We start from the raw sequence: 21,228 nt of genomic DNA on the forward strand, positions 1-21,228 counted from the left end.
TGTTGCTCTGTTGCTTACAGCTTGCCCACTTCATGCAGACTCTGCTTGTTTCCGTGTGATGATCTCTGGGCTTACACCGAAGTCAAGTATTGAGCCTTGATGTTGTTTGTATGATAAGTGTTATTTGGAAACTGGGCCACTTAGATTTGCAAATATCACAGTAGTTTTGTTTGTTAGATTATTAGTTATTGGTGCTGCTTCTGGTTTTTTTCTTGTATTTATTAAGTCCATTCTGTTTTATATGATTTGAGCAGCACCATCCACCAATCCCTCCTTTGCATTAGTTTCTTTGTATCTGCCTGCCACATGGGAAAATAAATTCCCAGTTGAACTGACTGTTATGAGTTTGTGGATGATAAAAGCATTACTCCAGAACAAACTGATGTAGACTCTACATTTAGAATTGTTTCACTGCTTTGCATTGCTGCCAGGTAGCTCTCTCTAATACTAAAGCTGACTGATCAATACTCTTTTTGAAATCACTGGACTCCACTGACAAAAACAGAAAAAGCTATTTTGCATGTAGGTAAAGCAGAGAGAGGTCTTTGGAATGGTGACCTTAAACTAAAACAGCTACTTTTGCTGCTGGTTTTGGTCTTTGCTGTGATTGCAATTCATGATCAGTTCCAATTTATGCAGTATCAAAATATTTTTTCTATTTTTAGCCACATCACTTGCAAGTGAAGCAATGAAGTTCATCTTTGAAGTTAATCATCTTTCTTATCTGGAGATCACAGATGTTTGAATAGATAGCTCAGTGGTTTTTACAACAGTTTATTACATTCTAGGCTAAAAGGTTGGTTTATATGGTCGACAGTCCAACCAGATCCATGTTAGGTTTACTACTTCTGAGGTGCTGGTGTGGTGTGATAGTGTGTATTGGCTCTCTGACAGGACTTGCGACCTCAGCTAAACGGAACAAGTCAACCATCATTAATGAAGTGAGTTACACCTGTTTTTTCTGCTGTGCTCTGTCTTTAGGAGGTCCTCATTGCATCTACATCAGGTAGGAGGAATATAATTGAACTGGCAGCCAATATATACATAATGTAACATGTTGCTGAGAAATATTCTGGAAAATTCTTCCAGATATTGAAAATCTGAAAGCTTTTAGTTCAGGGACGTCTCAATATTTATTTTCCTCTGTCCTGTTTTCTGTTAGGAAAAACTTAGACTTGCTTATTTTACATGTTTCTGACTAAACCTTTCTGATGCGAAGACTGGACTGACACAACTTTATTTTTGGCATAATCATATGTTCCAGTTGTCTTTGATGGTCATCTGAAGATATTTCAGAAATGACGACATGACCTTGTTCTTCGGAACGGAGAAGGTCATCTTTAAAGCCATCTTTAAATGTGGGTCCTGTCACCCAGTACCAACTCTAGTTGTTTTTATCAAATGTCTCTGTAATATGGTTTGTATCCACTAAGTTTCTAGTGTAAACAGCACAGAGTTGTTATTGATAATTCTGATGTTAATGTGGGGTTGTTTGTGAAATGTTGCATCAATATGTTTGGTTTATTAATCAATATCACCAAAACTGGCTGGTGTTTTCATGTTGCACATTTCTACAACTAGTTTGTGATTTTTTAGATTTAAATGATATCATTGTAAATTCTCACAAATTGGCTATTTTGGAGGCAAATTTTTCTGAGTTGGTGCCGCTGGTACACCAACTGCCTTGTAATGGCGTCTGCACTTCGGTGCTCGAAATTACGAGAAAACTGCATTTAACATAAGTGGGTTATAATTTAGGCCTGTAATTACTATAGTGTTTATGCAAGTTTATTGTTGAGTCCCATAGGTGTACAGTTTTTGAAGGATCATCTCCTTGATCTTCAAACAAACAAATAACCTCTTACTTTTACTCATTTAATTGGCTGGAGCATGCATGTGTTAGACAGTACCTCATACTGGGATGTGTTCCTGATTCTTATGGACAGGATTCAAATACAGAAAAAAAGGGGAGAAATGAGTTCAGTTTGTTGTCTTCAGTACTGGATCAGTACCTTGAACATGTGGTGTACATATGCTTGCTATATTGGGCTATGATCTCAAGCATACACTTGAGTGGTTTGCAGTTAGTACCTTTCAAATCTGAGAGGATGGATGGATGGACGGACCTCTAAGGAGTAAAGAGTTTATTGGATGAAACAGTTATTCTCCACAGTCCTATGCTTTTCTCAGCTTTTCACTGCAGAGAGTACCCCCACTATGTAGGCAGGATTAACTGATCTAAAAAAAAAAAAAATACTATCTATCTATCTATCTATCTATCTGTCTATCTGTCTGTCTATCTGTCTGTCTGTCGTGTGGTCTCACAAACGTGTGGGACCACACTAAACATGTTACCATCTGTATAATTGTATATAATTAATCTCTTCTATCTCAATTCTGACTAAATTAAACTTTAAGTTTACAGATCTAAGAATTTTTGCTTGAAATTTTTGTTTTTCTATAGTTATGTGACTCCATTTGTCTTTTTGTGTGAGACTAAAGCTGAATTTATACTCGTGCTGTGTCTGCACGAGTTCATATCAGGTCTGGAAGAGGTGTGTGTTGAGCTTCTGCGAACATACGTGGAGCATATGGCGGGGACGACAGAACTGACCTTATGTGGATGCTGCATGAGTATAAATCCACCTTAATAGGTACAGTATCCTTTTTTTTTTCCCCTCTGCAACCTGATCAGAATTTTTTGGCACCGAGTCTCACAAACCACACTTTAAACATAAGTCTTCGATAGCTTAAATGCTATCTCTTCTGAGTAGTATCCATTGTTTATATTTGCTATATTGTAATTCTTTGGTTGAGCTGTGATTTGTAGGGATTTATTGCAGTGGACTTGATAACAGCTGGGGTTTAACCTGTGAAAACAGTCTGCTATGATGGGGTCACCTGAAGGTTGATCCCACATACATGTAATCCCATGTTTGATGTATAATTTCTTATTCTAACTGAATGTGAACTATATGTGTAGAGAAAAGGCAGTTCAACACTAAACACCTGTGAGTTAGGTTTATACCAGGGGTGCCCAAAGTTTGTCCTTGAGGGCCGCTGTCCTGCAGATTTTCCAATGTTTCCTGCTTCAACACACCTGACTCAAACGGAATAGATCCAACAACCTATTAAGTTTTGCACAATTACTCAGAAATTTGAGTCAGGTGGTTTTGGAGCAGGGACACATCAAAAACCTGCAGGATTGTGGCCCTTAAGGACCGGAGCTGGGCACCCCTGGTTTGTACCCTGAAATGCATACTCGACTGGGATCCAGTCCTCATTTCTCACTGATAGCGTCTCCTCTTTAGATTGGCCCCCCTCTAGGCACTTGATAAAAGGGTGGATACTGTTGTGTGAGTTTTAATTGTAACAGTTAAAGTTCTGTGAAAACACTTAAATTATTGGCATCAGTAGGTAGTATAATTATAATTGATTAATTTTGAAATAGGACTTTTGGAGTATGAGCTCCCACCAACTCTCTGTGTGTGTGTGGTTATTTGTGACCATAGGTGAAACATGGTTTTGTGTTTGTGTGTTCATGAAGTGACAATATTGACACAAGGGGGATGAGGAGGGAGGAAAAAAGTGAATTGAAAAGGAAATGTTGTGAAAGAGACTCTGCTCATTAGGATATCCCTGAGGACATATTTTTCTGTCTCATACTGCTGATGTCTGCATGGAGGCAAATTGAGTCCCCAGATAGCAAGGACCAGACTCCAGAGCCAGCAATCAAGTTTCTCTGGCTGATTCTCATCCATTAAAAATGCCTCTTTATATGGATGAGAGGGCGAGACAAAAAAGTTCAAACTCACCTGTCACATTACCACAGTTTATTATAGTTTGTTTTTGAATACTTCAAAACTTGATGTGCATTTAAAGATCCATATATTTTTGATTAACTTTAGTGTTTAGTAATTGATGGTTTGCAAGTCGGATGGTCACTATAATATAATTTTTTTTTATTATTGTCAAAGAAATAATCATAATTTTATGACTGTAAATGTGTAAAATCACATGAAAATCTTTTGACGCCAACATAACAAAATAATATAACAACACAGTAAAGTAACCAAGAAGTCTCATTCCAACAAAATCCCCTCTAATCTGTAAACAACAAATACTTAAAAAAAAGAGAAAACAGAAAAGGCTACAGGACCTTACCTGGACTTTGGAGACTTCTTTTTTTAAAACTGCTTTATAAAAATGGTTTTCAGTATTTCTTTTGAAAATGAAAAGAGAATTTAGAAACAGAAAAAAACACCACATCTAGCTAGCTTTGACTTCCAGCTGCCCTTTAACAGAACAGCTTCTGTTTGAAACATAATACTGGACCTGTGAAAACAAACAAGACCATATTTTTGTAATTAAATCCCATTTCTTTTACATATCATTGCACACTGACTAAAAGGCACCAACCTCATGCCAAGTCAATTTGTCTGAACAGCTAAGCTGTGCATAAAAAGATCATTTTTTTCTCATCTGTATGATGTAACGTTCAGTGAACGCTGCTAAATGCGTCATGTTGAGCTAACATTTCATTTTAAAATTTTAAATTTGAAACATATTTTATGTATTTTCTCCTTTCTCTGCAAATTTTTATGTCATGGATAGCGGGCCGTTCTCCACGACAGCTCAGTCTTTTTTTTTTTCTTTCTTCTCTAACCACAAAAAAATCAGACAAGGATGACTTAATCTGTTTGTCTAGAGGAAATAAATCTTCCTCTGCCATAATGTCCCACTGAACACGCCTCTTCTGCAGCTTGCGTGTAACAACAAGCAACACGAGCGGCAACATGCGGATGTGGTGTAACTTTGATTTTGGTCCATGCTGAAGTTGCGTCGATCTGCTGGTATGGTTCAGATAAAATCCTCTATGGAAAGTAATGATATTGAGGGAGCTTTATAACTAATTAATTGTGCTGCTTAATACTGTGATTAATTGTGAAATTAAGTAATTGTGACATCCGTGTAGGACTGCCACAAACGATTATTTTGATAATCGACTAGTCACCAATTATTTTGACAATTAGTCGATTAATCGGATCATATGTAAAGTGTAACTTAAAGCACCTGATTGCAGCTGCTTTTACATAACAAACATTAGCTTCCAGGTTGAAGTGTTATTTCTGTGTTATGTGCTGTCTAGAAATAAAAACAATTAAAATGATAGCTCACTTCTAATTTTAAAAGTTGTTTTGGCTGGTGTTACGGGCTGCCTGTCATTTCACTAATTGCCCTCTCATTTTGCATGGTAATGCCTGTGTGTCATCCATCTGAGATTGGTCATGCTCTACACACCTTACTTCCTGCCTACTGAGGATTGGCTCCATACGCCACACCTCTGCCTTCATCAAGCTGATTGGATAATTGCCAGGCCAATCATCATCCCTACAGCCACCTGATGAGGAAATAAAAGCCATCTGCAGCTGTGTATTCTTTGGCAACTGTTTGCACAGACAGTCTGCTCTTGGTCTGAGAGCTGTGGTTATGAGCATGTGCTTTGTTTGGTGGTTTTGAGAGTTAGAGAAACGTAGCTTAGAGTAGATCTCCCACAGTGTTAAAACTGTTTGGGCTTTTGTGTTCTCCTTTTGTGGTTTATTGACTGACAGTCTTGTTTTTCTTTTGTTTGGTAAGTCTTAAAGCCCTTTTGGCTTCTCCTTTAGTTATATTTTTTTAGTTTAGTGGTAAAATTAGAATGTGTTGGGGTGGTTAGATTTGTAGGGCTTCATAATAATTCTTTTGGTTAAATTTTAGGTATTGGAGCTGCTTCACCTTTTGTTATATATAGATTACTTGGCCAGTTTTTGTTCACCTTTTTTTTTTTTCGAGTTATTGTCAGCTTTGTTTTTACTGGCTTGTTTTGAGTTAACTTCAGAAAATAGTTCTTATATTGATTTCTTGATTTAAGCAACTTCACTAACCCCAGCACGTGATTCACCACCAGCTGTCTTTGGATTTATCCTCAATCCCACTTGTATCAATAAATTCTGTTATCTCCCGCTTTTACATCTGTCCACAATTCTCATTCTTTTGTTACGTCCATCATACCCCTGTACTGGGTCGTAACAGTTGATAGTTATCATGGTATTCTGGGTTGAACTGCTTGATCCTCTCTCATTGCCAACCATGCTCCATTTAGGATATTTGCTTACCCAAGTGTACATGTTGGCTTGGTAATAAAGTTGTCCACTGAAGAGGAACACATTTTTTTTTCTTTTTACATTGTAACGTAGCATTATAAAACAAAACATTAGTGCTATCACATTTTCTGTTGAAACTTGAAACGACAGCTAAACTGCAATCACTACTATTAATGTTACAGCTATCAATACAAGTAAGTAGCTCACTGTTGATGTTAATGTTAGCAGCTAATTAGCCAATTAGCTTACTGAGAGAACTCCCTCTTCGTTAGAAATTGAATCTGCCACAATGCTTCCATTTAACATATTCATGCATTGCCGTCGTACTGCCATGGAAGACAACTTCTACTTGCAGATTTTTTTATAAAATGCTCCCAAACTCTCGAGCTCCGTTGCAGCCTCGCCATGATACTATTGTTTGGGCAAAACTTTTCCAGTGAAGTCACGGCTGTGGACAGAAAGGGAGACAAGGCAGCGGAAGGTACAGCAGGTGTTTTGAGAGAGAAAACTTGAAAAAATAAACGATGACATTGATTATTAAATTAGTCCTGACTATTTTGATTGTCGACTTAATCATGCCTAATTAACTAATCTTGGCAGCCCTACATCCCTGTTTTCAAGACAGTAAGGTGAAAATGGTTATTGAAAACGTGGGTGGTCTATTTCTACTGTTCTCACCTCTTTTACACTGTTTTTTCTGCTTGACATATTTCTCATGTGGGAGGCTCTGAGGCCCCAGGTTGTAGAATAATGTGAAAATTGACTTCTAATTTTTATTTTAATTAATTTATTTTTATTTTAACTTTTTGATGGGGATAAATAACAAAACCAAGTCAAAGAAAGACTGCTCTGACTATTTAACAAAGACCCTTTTGAATGATAAATGGTGAAGATTGAGGCTGTTTGCATGCTATCTGTAACCATTACGTCATAAAGAGTTAACCAAAGTACAGTACACTAAAAATAATGCTGAGAAAATGTCTTGCTTTCCTCTAGCAGAGCTTAGGCTTCTGGGATTTTTAATATGGACATATTCTAAAATGCAAGGGCAAAAATATATTATCTGTTACACATTTCCAATTGTAAACCCTCCAGAAATGGTTTTATTTTACATGAAAACCCTCAATATAATCCTTAATATGTATCTGGTTCTGTATTAAACTTTTTACACATGTGGGATGAAGTTTGTCTGTCAAGGATTGGGTTTTAGAAGAGCTTGCACAGTGAGTGAGCTTCCACTGGATTTAACAGTATCCAAAGTCTTTAGCTGATTAAACTGTATTCACTAATATGCAAGTATTTCTCAGCATGTGACCTACAACTCAGATTGTGCAAATTCTCTGAATTTGGTGAGCTGCTTTTTAGTGCCAACAGATTATTAATGAGTGCAACTCTCACTTGCACTAACAAAACATACTACAGTATGGTGAGATGTTAAAGATGCACAATGGAACTATGGCAGATTTTCTCAGTGACATGCCCCCCTAACGACAGCTAATTCAGCATCCATCTTGCATCCCACCTGTACTGTGAGCGCTTTCCAGCCAGTAAAAGACCGTATGTTGACTCTTGTCTTATCTTTCGCTCCGTTCCTTTCTCTCTATCTTTTCCTCTCTTCCTCCACTAATGTTTTCCTGCATTTATTTGCTGAATCAGCCAGTGTTTATATCCGGTTTGCTGATGTGTGATGTAGTGTGTAAAGATAATCTTATTCTACAGTCATTTAGCAGACGCTTTTATCCAAAGCGACTTACATTTGAGAGTAAGAACAACACAAGCATGAATTCAAACAAGATGGGACGTCATAATTAAGTGATAGTCAGACCGCTTTTGAGTCCAGTTGGACCCAGGTGCTGTCATGTAGTGCTAGTGCAGTGCATATAATTTCTCAACTTTGGGACAGCGGCAACTTCAGAAATGTACATAGTGTCACTGTGGCATCAAACAAATCAGAAACACAGAATTTTATGGTCAGAATGTTACACAGTGCTTCTTCTGTATCTGTGTACATCAGATACCAGACAATCAGGATATGGTGGAAAGTAATGAAGAGAGTCCCATTTTTCTATTATTACATTAGGTATGTCCGCTCATTTTGTCATTATTCTTGTTTACATGAAAGTTTCCTGACAAAGTGAACCAGAATGACTGGTCATAGTGGATGCATGTCATTCTTGTTTGTTGTTTTGTACAGTACAGCAGAATTGTGTATATCTATAAATTGTACACTCCGCCCAGTGTATCCTGTAGTAACAAGATACTTGGGGCAGCCACTATAGATACCATTACATGGAGTAAAATGGATATGACAATGTAAATAATCTAATGCAAAAGTGATGGAACACACACACACACACACACACACACACATATATATATATATATATATATATATATGCATGTGTGTGTGTATGTATATATATGTATGTGTGTGTGTATGTATATATATATATATATGTGTGTGTGTATATATATATGTATGTATAATATAAATATGGACATATTTAGGATTTTAAAAAAATTTGAGTGAAAAACAAGATAGGAAAATATTATTGTACACTGTAACAATCTATCAAGATATTAGCAAGTTTCACACTTTCCATTAAACATAAAATGTGGCATTTATTAAATGGCACAAAAGAAAAAAAAAATCACGTTTTGTCTGCGTATATCCTGTCTGGTTAGAGCTTAACATGCAGACTGGACACTGTAAAATCTGCACTCTGTCACGTAAATAGCCACAGCTTCCAGTCTTCCTTCTGTTAACTAGACGTAATAGCTCATCAAACCAAATTTGAAGGTAATTGTGTGGCATCTTTTTTTAGACCATTTATGCAGTACAGATTTGTAGCAGTCACCAAAGCTAATGCTTTTTATATAAGGGGGGCAGGGGTCCATTAAATGTCTGCATTTTGCAGGCAGACAGTATCTTATTTTAATAGAAAAGATATCTACTATATGTATATAATATATAGTAAACACAGACCAGATGATTAGTAGACAGACACATATTTAGGTTTACCTTTTTTAAAATTTTTTTTGTCTATTTATTTTTATTTTAACGCAGGTGTCCTACTGAGTATAAGTCAGTCAACAAGACAGGCAGGCAGGGAGCTTGTTATCTTTGCTCTGTTAGGCTGACACACAACATGCTCTGCTGGAGCCACCCTCAGTGGTGGTGTTGTACCAATGTCTGAGGTGCAAGATGAGATGTGACAGAACATCCTGTCACATTTTGCCATGAAGCCTGACATTGCCTCTCTTAGTGACGCATGAAATTAAATACCTGTGAAATGCAGTCAAGGGAAGCAGGTGAGTTCTTCAGGTTGTGTTGTCATTTGTTGACTGATGGCTTAGAGAGATTTCTTTTCACCTGCTTAGTTTGGTCGAAGTGTTAAAACTCTGCTGTCATTTAGAATATAATCAGGATGAACATTGTCAAATAATAAAGTGAATGTACATAAAAATAGGCTTGCTGCAGACCAGGTTTCCTTGAATATGTGAAACATAAACACACACCTGGTAGTAAGTACAGGATATTAATAATCTAAAGTTTAAAAGACTGACTTTGGACAAGTATTGCTAAAATGCAACTCTTACGTTTCTTAATTGGGCACTAGGTCCATCTTTATCCAGTTTCCATTCTAAATTTTGAAAAGTCCTCCATGGAAATTGTAGGTTAATTTACATTATCTGGTTTCAAGAGAATAAAACAAAGCAGTGGCTGTTGCTAAACTTAGCAAGCAGGGTACACACCTAAAGATTACTGGGCTGTTCTTGTCCCGATTTTGCCCCTTCCTGACCAAGGACGGCTAACGCCCGATTATTTTAAGTTTTCTAAGATTATCCTGTGGTCTCTGGTCTGTTAAAGAGTGAATTTGTCTTGACATTCTGCTCTGAAATGGGTTGTGACTGACAATCCAAGTATTAAACTTTTTCAGTATTTATGACAAAAATCCTCACTTGTGTGGGAAAAGCTGATGACTCTTGAGTTGTGACTCTGTGGATTGTGACATGGAATGGAATAGCCAATCCAGAGAGCAAACTGACTGGGGAACAAGGAAGCAGTCACTGATCCATGTAGATCAGTGGAAGCAGGCGAAAACAAGAGCAAGCATGGCTGATGTGAAAGATAAAGTCCGTTGGACTTCAGAAATGGAGGACCAACTCGTGGAGCTGTGGGAAGAGAGAGAATGTTTATTTAACGAATCCACTATGTCGAATAATAACAGAAACAACAAAGACAAGAGCTCTTCCACGCTGGATGTTGTATTGTCCAGTTGTTGCTATGTTTCTTCTTCATCTTAGATCACATTTGATCATGCAAAATTTCTGACTTGTAGGACTAGATTCTAGATTGGCTGTGGGACAAAAGTGAGGGGGGTGAATTTTTTTCTAACTCATCCGTTTAAAGGTTATTTGAAATTCTGCATAATTAGGGGCATGTCCTTTCGATTGACAGGTATCAAGTATCCACGCCAAGAAGGGAGAGTGCAGCACAACCGCGGTTTTTAGCCGGCTAACAGCGCGCCTTAGCTTTAGCCCACATACCTTCGTAAGCCAGTTAGCTCACGTTAGATCCCAGCTGGTTCAGTTAGCTCTTACCTACAGGCAGCTCGGAGTTTGATGGGTGTCAATCATCCACCCCCACCTTCACAGTCTCCCTCTCAGCTCCACCTCTTTGCCCATTTTTGGATTTTTCCGGGAATAATGACACACATGACGCTGCCAAGATGGCGACATGTGGGAACCGCCCAATGAGCTTCAATTCAGTTCTTCAGAAACCTATGGGTGACGTCACGGAGGCTCCGTCCATCTTTTATATACAGTCTATGGTAGTACTGTTATGCTGAAAGTGCCCACCTCTGCAATGTTCTTGGAGTGACCAAGACAAACAAAAAGCTATGTCACAAGGAAAAGTTACGAATTTTGGATAAAGCAAGATAATTTTACTCATCTGCATTTGTTTTCTTTGTGCTTTTGTTTGTTTGCTGCTCATGTTGATAATCATGTACCTTCTGATGTGTTTATTTTCAAATATCTAGCATGCAAATAGCATATATACAAAAGGCTGTCATATAAACGGTCTAAAATTAGTGTAGGTAAGTGTGTGTGTGTGTGTGTGTGTGTGTGTGAAAGCTTGTCCTCTGGCTTCACACCTGTGTGCCTTAATGTTGTAAATTGATCAGACGTAACACTAATTAGGATTCCCCAAAATGCACACGCCATCCTACTCGTTAGTACCAAGCTTCTTCCCCTGAGGTTATAGTGCTAATCTGTGCTTATAAACAGCTCTCTACATCTGTGCTTGCAAGCACAATTTCAAGATCTGCCCTGTACCCACTAATTATCATCTGATGGTGATTACCGGGACTGATTGCCATCCCAAACGAAGCATTGCAGTTGAAAACTTACTCTCTAAAAAATATGTTCAAGACATTTTTAAAAGAATTCTCCAATTATATCTCAAGTTCTTAAAAGACTTGCCAAACATCATTAAAAGTAACGGGAGGATTAAAGAATTTTAAAGATGATACCAACTCCAAACAATACTAGAAAAAATATTACTTTGTTTTTTGGCTTGTAGCAGCCAACATGCCAACTCTCACATTTGTCATATTAAGTTAAATAACACAATTAAAGAGACTTTAAATAAAGATTTGTCTCTCTAGGGTGTTGAGTTGTAATAAGCTTTTGTAGCAGGTCAGAAGCAATTCCATCCATATAAAAGGATAGATAAAATGATGATCAATAAATGAACTGCATATGCTATAACAGATTTAGCTGTTTTTTTCCTGCGTTAAGGGGGTGTAACATTGGTGATTTTATATAGTGTAGTAGTGATGTCTTCAAGGCTTCAAGGTTATCCAGTCGAATATGCAGGATCCATCTGCATCAAGGTTATGTACTGTTTTTATGTAATAGGATTCATAGAACATCTATTTCCACATGAACTGCACACTAAGTGGCTCTGACCATTTCACTTAAGTTGCTCTTGGGCATTGAGCAGGCGGTGCAGATCTTTTCCTGTAAATGTAGATTCTCCTCAGGGTTAGTGGGTGGATATTCTTAATTTGAACTCAAGTGTCTAAATTCCAGAAAGGTAAGATTAGAATTAAAATAGTTTGTGACAAAAAACCAAAAAGACAAGGCTGCTACTCACTTGAATGCTCACAACTCTTTGGCACTTCGTTTGACAATGAAATTGCACCATAGAAACGGATAAACTGCTACTGGCATCTGGAGGGAATTAATGACTTACCCTTAATAAGTAGAAAAAAGACACGGTAATGAAGAGAAACAGTAACATTGGACCTTAATCTAAGTGGCAAAACTTGTCATTTCCTCTGTTGAGCTGAAACTAAGCTTTTCAGCTTATGATTACAAGTAATTTGGTTAAACAGGATCACAGTATTACATATGATGTGTGATGCAGAAAGTCAGCCTCTTTGCTGATGAATTTGTTGACCTTGGAGTGCTTGGTTTTCTCAGGCTATTACATAACTGAAATCACAAAACTAATTTATTCTTTCTGACTTGAATATTATTGAATTATTTGTCTTTTCCTATTTTGTTTTTCATTCGTTTTCCTTTTATTATATAACAAACAGCCCAACATTGCAAACTTCTACAAATGAACACACACACACACACACACACACACACACAGCCCAGCTAAATAAAACTTGTTTAGAGCCGCAAATGTTACAAGGCCTTTTTCATAATTTCGGAAAAATATCTACTATAGGAAATTTGTTAGTTTTGGAGAACGACATTGTTATTTCTTTTTTCAGTTTTAAAAACCTGCATTTGTTATTATATAATACATTTTTAGCCATGCATTAGAAGCAATTGTAGAAGGTCCAGAGAGCAGCCCGCTGCATACCCCTGATTTAGTGTTTGTAAACAAAAATTTACTGAATTTACTTGATATAGCAGTAAGCCTTCTTTTAAAGGAAAAGGACATGTTGCATGTAACAATGCAATTAATTGCAACATTTCATGTGATTAATCATGTAAAAGAGGGCCTTTGTTAAACTTGATTAAAGCCATTGTTAGGAAGTAATTAGAATAAGACAGGCTTGCCTCAACTTATTAACTTACTAACCCTCAATTTTAAGCTTACTTTTATCATTGTGTGATCTTGAGAAAACAATGCTTATAACCAATTACATTGTCATATCAAGAAAAGGCTGATTTGTCATAATAATGAGAAAATGCAATTATTGCGTGAAAATGAGCTTCTTGATCTTGATATAACGGAATAGTTAATGATGATCTGGAGATAACAGCTTAATATAACAAATTATTTAGAAAAGGCTGCTCCTGGCTTTTGTAGAATAATCACGTTAAAGATTCATGTTTAATTTAATATGAGAAACACAAGTATGTGGATAAAGTGACACCATTTAGTATCTATGCCATCTTGATGTGGGGAGGAAAAACAAATCATGTAGAATCCAACCTCTAACTCTGCCTAAAGCCATATTTTGATTTCTCCAGTGGTTCACATTTATCATTATTTAAACTGCCAGATTTTATTGCTTTGGGATGAACAGTGAGGAATGATTTTTAATTCTGGCACCAGATTCTGGCATCTTTTTAAATGGTCGACCTCTGTACATCACACATCAAGAGGTTAACATACTGGAGATTTCTACCAGTTGATTTTAATCATTCGTGAAGTGTCTGTAAGCTAAGAAAGTTCACTGCCTACTGCAGTCATTAATTCACGAATTCACCATACAGTGGAGAGTGATACTTGTCCTCTTGTTTTATTCTCCTGGTCTTAGGCAAATCTCCCTAATTGTCCCTGCCTCATCTTCCCTCCAGTTTCACACCTCATTCACCAATCTCCTTGTTTTAACCTCTGGTCTTCTCTGTGTTTCATTTAATCCTCTTTTACTTTCCCTAATTCTCTTTGCCTCTCCACGCATTCAACTGCTTCAATCTCTAAACCCCTTCACGTATAATTATGTCAGTCCTTTCAATATCATTGTCTCCACAGTTCACATTTATCTTTTTTTTCCATCTGGCTCTTTCTCCCTGCATGTATTTCCAGCACTGCTGTAACATCCACATCTCTCTTTACACTAGGAACATAAAGAAGAGGGCGTCCTGGTTCACAGTAGGAAGATATAAGCCCCGGGGTGTTTTAATGAACCTGAATTGCCTTACGAGAGAGCTGTTCAGTGGCTGTGGAGTTGATCTTTTCTGCTGCTTTTTGAATGATTAGCATGAAGGGGGGGTGTTTCATTACCAGGCAGTTTCATAGGCTCACACTACTGAGAGTAGAAATTACAAAAAGAAAATGGATAATTTGTGAATAAAGGAGGAGAAGAATAAAGTGAGATTGCCAAGACTTTTTGAAAGCAGCAGGTGCAGAGCTGAGGGACACATGATAGGTGCTAATTAGTGGTTGTTGTGAGGGAAAGGCTTTGCTTTACATGTATTCTCATATGTGATGCATTTTTTCCACTCATTTGTCATATTCATCCCTCGTTTCACATATAGATGCACACATGAGCTTTTAGATCTCAGTGGTGCATTTTTTAAAGTGAGCATGCTATATTTTTTTGTTGTAATTAGAAATGAATCAGACAGCAGGAGGGATTTTGTATAATCTTTATTGCTATTCTTCCACTGGGCTAAAAGGAAAGTTTCACTATGCTTCACTTTATGATAATTTGAGGTTGTTGGCTGCAAAATAAGATAGATAACAATGTGGGGTCTTTTTCTGATATTATATTACGTAGGGGTGGAGCTGTCACCCAAATAAAAAAAATTGGGATCTTATCATGTTATAACGTGATAGTTTATTGTAAGAACATGAATCCAAGTAGCTACTATATGCAGATGTTACTGCCTAGAATTATTGGAGCAAAGTACATTTAATAGAAGATATTCTCGTCAAGCAAAATATTTAAGTGATTTTAGTCAAGGATTAATTGTTCTACTCTAATTTATTGTTGTACACACAGAGATGTGGGGCAGTTATGAGCAACGCGGTATATTAACTGCCTGCATGCAGTGAGACGGTGCATGCATACGTGCTTTAAGTTCAGCAATTAGTTGTTGATATTTTTGGTTAATTAGACAGAAGTGATGCACAAAACCTAAAAATGAGAATCTAAGGGTGCTATGCATGTCTGTTGTATAACTCAGCTGCTCCTCACACCTGTCAACCAGCAATGTAATTTGTAATGGAGAAGTAAAGATCAATTTCATGTGTGACCATGTGACCATTCAGGCTGAGCATGTTGCTTCTCTTATATATTTCTGTAAATGATGCACATTTTTAGCTTATGCATTGTTAGAGCTCAATATATAACAATGGGCTTTCTTTATTTTAAAGTAGTCAGAAATCTTTAAGTTTGGTGCAGTAATAGTTTGACATTTAATGATATAAAGCATCTAAAGTCACCTGCTGGAATTACTGGAAATCTTTAGTTTTTCTGATTTTTCCTACATTTTATACTTTTATCACATTTTGTTGTACCTGTTCTAATATTGGTCCAGCCAATGCTTTTTATTTTCAGCAACTTTTCTCTTTAGTTTAGACTTGTGTGAAGCATTTTGTAATGACAGCTCTATGAAGTCTGTATTATTATGGCACATTTTACGTTTTACTTATTATACACAACCTTTCGTAACTAAAGTCTTTTTTTTAATAATCTTTTTCTCACTGGGGAGTTGTAGGAATGTTAAATATATAAAAAAGGGAGTTCATTATTGGAACCATCATCTTGCCAGTGCAGCAAGCCACCCTTGTTCTCAGTCTGTCATCTTTATGGGGTCTTTAAGACGTTCTTGCACATTATCACATTCCAGTGCAGCATGGGTTGTTTTGATTTGTCTTACAACAGTGTTTTTGTCTTGTCGTATACCCCTCATCGGAGTAATGTAAAAGGCAAAACTGCTTTTCTCTGATTGCTTTGCTCTGCCATCTGAGATAAAAGCTAAAATGAGTGAGGAAAGTGCTTCCATAAATTCAGATGATGCACAGGGAACTGTATCTTTTTATTTTTGAACAGAAAATGGTGGCATAAATGCAGAAATGGCCCCCAAAGGAGCAAGAACTTCAGCAGATGAATTTCTAGGATTAGATTTTGTGTTTTTAATTTTTTATTTAACTGCAACAGAATGTGCTATTTAAATAAAAGCAGTGACTTTCTATATTACTGCTGACTTTCCCAGATTTACTGTAACCAATTTCCATTGCAAACATTCCTAACTGTGGAGCTCAAACACACGAAATAATAAATTGTATCTGTCCTTTGCAGGTTTGTATGTGAAGCTGCTGTGGTTGGACAGGACAGGAGGCACTCAAGAAATGATGAGGAAGAGCAGGAGTGTTCTCACAGTCTCTCCTAACAATGTAAGTCATGCACCCAAAATATCTCCCCAGTTACGTAATGCTGTTTGTTCCAGACATTTATTTCTGACAAGACGTGTCATCACAGAAATGTTGATTTGCCTTTCTGCAAAGAGAAAGTCTCTGTGACCTTTCAAGATGGAGCCAACCAGTGATGCTCACATCGTTTTAATGTTTATAGATAGATTTTGTCAGAGATAATGATTTTATTTTTAGTGGAGATCATTTTGTGTGACAAAATTGGCATCTTTATGTTGTTGTGGCTCTGAGCCAAGAAACAGGCAGCTACACTTTTTTCTGCTTTCTGTGAGTCTGTGTTTTGACAGATCTGATGTTCCTTGAATGGCTCTCTCTTCTGCCACCATGACTCTTTTCGACAAAGTTTTGCTTTTATTGTCTCTGGAGCTCTCATTGTGTATTCCCCCTACTCCTGTTTCTGTCTGATCTTTCTCTCTGGTGATTTCGCTCCGACTCACAGGCATAATACACCATAGGTGAACTGATGCAATTCTGCACTTTGCTCCAGCACAATCCTATACAAGGTTCCATTTGTGCCAAAATTATGCTCAGTGTCTATGGTCACGAACCACGTGACAATACATCTACATATGTTTGTGTGAATTGTGCCACCCTACTCTGACAGAACCTCATAGGATCACGCTTCACCGTTCGGAATCCTGCAATATTTTTAACTTTAATTCTGTCATGATAATAATGATGATTGATCATTGGCCTAATTGTTTTTGTTGTCCCCCCACTGGCACTTTTTGCCCAACTTGGAGTGCGTCATGCGTGTGGTGGGAGTGGCGGCTCTGTTCATAATGACACATCAGTACGACATATTTAAACGACACAGCCAGACAACTTGGTGAAACGAGACAGCATTGTTAAAGAAACTGTCAGACTGCAGAAGATGCAAGGAAAATACAGAAGTATAGACTAAAGTGGAATCGCCACAGTCAAATGCTGATTATCAGTCTACACAGATAATGTAGTGGTCAAAGTGCTGTTTAAAGTCACAAACATGTAAATATTTTTTGTTACATGGTCTATGGACATAAATGGTGATTATGGCACAAATTAAGCCTCATAATCCTGCACCGATGTATTAGTTTAACCTACAACTGATCTATAAAAACAATAAATTAATAAATGAATAAAAAACTTTGTTTACTCCTTATTCAATCTGAAAAGGAACAAAATAACAATTTTGCAAATCATCTAAATTTATATGTAAACCACAGTACAGCTCACATTTAGCACTTGTATCTTCATTTCAATACGTAAGCTCCACTTTGCTGTAGAGGTGGGTGTTTTTTTTTCCTGAAATGTTGCGTAGCTGAAGGTGTAGGTGTGCATTGCTTAGTCTCTGTCAGCCTTTATCTTTCACTTTTAATGTTAGTTTGAACATTGCATGCTTTACCTGAATAAATTTCGAGCCTGTTGGCTACCTCATCCTTCTTACCTCCTGATCTTGTTACATTCTTGATAATGTGTTTTTGCTAGGCTTGTAGCATTAGTCAAAAATACAAATGCTGACTCAATTCAGCTTTTAAACATTGACTCAGTGAAAACAAAATTTGAGTGAGTTTAAAAAGTCTGGAGCTGCTCTAGTTTTAGGTGAGAGGTTATCTAACATAGACTCATCCTTGCTGTGATCGCAGTGGATGACCAACACATCCTACAGCTTTGGGAGTCAGAAGTGCCAACTACTGAAGCGCTTTCACCCCATCAGTGTAACTGTAACATTGTGTATGAACGGGGTTTGTAAAAGGCTTATGGAAATTTTGATAATCCTATTAATTGTATTTGATAATCCTATGTAGAAATGGCAACAGTAGTTAGTGAAAAATATTGTTTGTGTTTGCAAAGGTAGATGCACATTGAAGAGTAGTTTAAAGCAGAAATGGAATGTGGTTTCTTCCGTCACGATGGTCTGCAGCCTTCTGCTACACTGTCAAGTTCCCACCACCTTTATGTTGCTCCGTGGCCAAGTTATTTTTTTCTACATTATTAAAGGTAAAGGCTAGATACTACTAGATAGTTTAACTGAGTGAACATTAGGGCTAAATCTGGAGTAACATTTTTTTTTCTGACTGCGATTCTACATTTGAATTCTTTGAGATGTTGGATTGATTGACATAGCAAAATATCTACTCATGAAGAGATGAGCAGGCTTAGTTATTGTAATCATGTAAAGATGATGGTATTTAATGATGCAGTGGGTTTTGGTTGATGCTTTGGTTTACTGATGTAAGAACGAGGAGCTCATGGAAATACTGTTACCACCATCTTGCTGGGGTTAAATCTGCCCTAGCTGGTACACCCTTGGTGGAAATTTGGTTTATGACTCCACCTTATTCCTTTTTGTTGCTTAAAAAAACCCAACTGATTACTGTATTGTCAAGACTTGTGACTATGGACCCCAAAACAGACTGAGAAGATGACAGTAGGAGCTGGAGTTTAAAGCAGATCCAGGCAAGTGAGCAGATAGTCTACTGACGGTCTTGAATGGTGGCAAGAAGGCAGTCGGGCATACAGACAGAAGGAAGGGCAATGATCCGAGCGTTAATGGGCAGGCACAATTCCTAGACACACAGAAACTGCATAAGTGAAGACAAGCAGGGAGACTTGGAAGGACTTCTACAGAGATTGGCCTGGCCTGAATGTTACCCCACTGAGATGTAACAGCAATCTGGTGTTGAGTGGTAATTAGACCAGTGAAGAAATACCACTGTGGTGATTGGTAGAGAGGGAAAAAATGGCTATACCTACACTCAAACCTAGACAGGGAAGACTAAAGGAGGGGAAATGAGACATGAGGGATGATGGACCTAGAACCAAGAACTCCAGGTCTGCCTAATTCCAATGACAGCAATGATTAAAACTGGAAATGCAAAGCTGTCAGCGGTGAAATGGTTATTGATAAGTTATTATACTCTTTTTAATTCTAAGTTTGATTCTACTCAGTTTTACTGACTGATGTTTTTATTTTTTTTTTATTTAGATTTTTTAGACAGAATTCTGTATTTTAGATAAATACCTTTTAGCGATAAAGTGGATAAATTTGTTTGCAGTAATGCAATAAAATTTGCATCATAAAATTACTAATAAGACAAGTTCTTGCTTCACTGGGGTGAAAGATTCCTCTCTCCTGTTCATTCCTTCTCGTTTTTTATTTTATTTTATTTTGCTCCAGTCTTTCAGTTGCTGATGATTTTATTAGTTAGACTTGCTGTGGGAGCACACTCTGGTAATCCTCAAGTGGGTTCAAGGAACAGATAAAAACAGGTTTCAGCCAGTTGATCTTTAAAGCAATGTGCAGTGCTGGTTTGTCAGATAAGTCATGCTTTTTATTGTTGTGGGCTTATCTGTTTGCGTTTAGCTGTATTAAATTAAATTTGTATTTTTATAGTATACGTTTCAGAGAAAGTACTCTTTACTGAATCATTGGGGTTAAGTGGGTTTAGGTAGGACGTTCTTATTAGCTTGCAGCCACAGTAGCAGGGATTTGGTTCAGCTGATAATGCTTTAGTAAGGATTAGGTTTAAGAGGTATGAAGTAGCAGTTATACCAGCAAATGTTTGTGTTAATGATTTGATGATCATGAATATTGTTTGGATTGGCTCAGTTCAATGTAATGTGTTTGTGTACAGAATACGTAGAAGTGTAGGTGATAAGAACTTTGTTTACACTGGGAAAGTGAATCCAACTTTTAACATTTGTGTGTGACATTGGAATGAGATGTGCGGAGAGATGGACAGATTACATAACGTCTCTTTGCACAAGACCTAATGACATCATCCTAAAGCAGGTCACAGCAAACAGCTGTGCTCTGCTTTCGGATGATGTCATTGGGTCGACTCTGACTGAATAAATGTGCTCCAGCATTTTTGGAGTGAAAGCACTTGAATTCTTGCCAGTGTTTGTATATGACTCTGCATCTTTATTTGTGTTTTCATTCAAGTCTACAAGTGCTTTCAACAGCCTTTTGCTTCTTTACTTAAATCCGTTCCTTATTGGTTTGCAAATCAGTGTGAATGTGCACAGATAATTCTCGTGGGTCCACACCCTAAACATCTTTCTCATATATTAAATTTATTTTCTTACTAATGCTATTAATTACTTTGATATTTTTTAAATATTGAAATAAACTTTTTCTTATTCTGGATAATTTGTACAGTATTTAAATGAATCCTTTTCAAAAAGCATGAAGTATTTACATGCTATCAATAGAGCGCTTACTGTGAGCAATTCTAATCAAATACACTTGTTTCCAATCTAAACTATGCTGCTCAAGATCAGATTTATGATATTATTATACTTTTTTTCTTAAAACTAATTTAACAAAGCTCTATCACGAAGACCCTTAAATATTCAGGCTTTTCAGTAAATTAGAGGAGCGAGTGCTAAACCATGAAGGTGGTTTTTGTGTAGATGTTTTCCCTTTACCAGCCCATTCCATGAAGTCTGCCTTACTATCAAATATTTATTAACATGCTGGCTTTTGACCGATCTGAAGCATCTGATGTGAGCTAGTGGTGGTTGCACCACAAGTCTTTAAACCATTACAGCCTGGTATGATTCCCATGGGGGACAATTATCATATGTTTTCACATTGTGGTTAAGAAACCTTTCACTCTTCATCTCTGTTTAAGACCAGGATTCTTTTGAAAATAATCTAGATACTTGGTGAGAAAATAACCATTA

At 37.1% G+C, this 21,228-nt stretch overlaps 1 protein-coding gene across 1 annotated transcript in view; it reads left to right on the top strand.

The window, feature by feature from the left end:
- Positions 1-21,228, top strand: part of pde4ba (phosphodiesterase 4B, cAMP-specific a) — a 178,537-nt gene that overhangs the window by 10,073 nt on the left and 147,236 nt on the right. The window contains 1 exon segment of the mRNA XM_042005576.1: positions 16,427-16,521. Coding sequence (XP_041861510.1) covers positions 16,477-16,521 — 45 coding nt within the window. The 5' untranslated portion in view covers positions 16,427-16,476.

Source organism: Melanotaenia boesemani, chromosome 14 (genome assembly GCF_017639745.1).
Source record: "Melanotaenia boesemani isolate fMelBoe1 chromosome 14, fMelBoe1.pri, whole genome shotgun sequence".
Lineage (NCBI taxonomy): Eukaryota > Metazoa > Chordata > Actinopteri > Atheriniformes > Melanotaeniidae > Melanotaenia > Melanotaenia boesemani.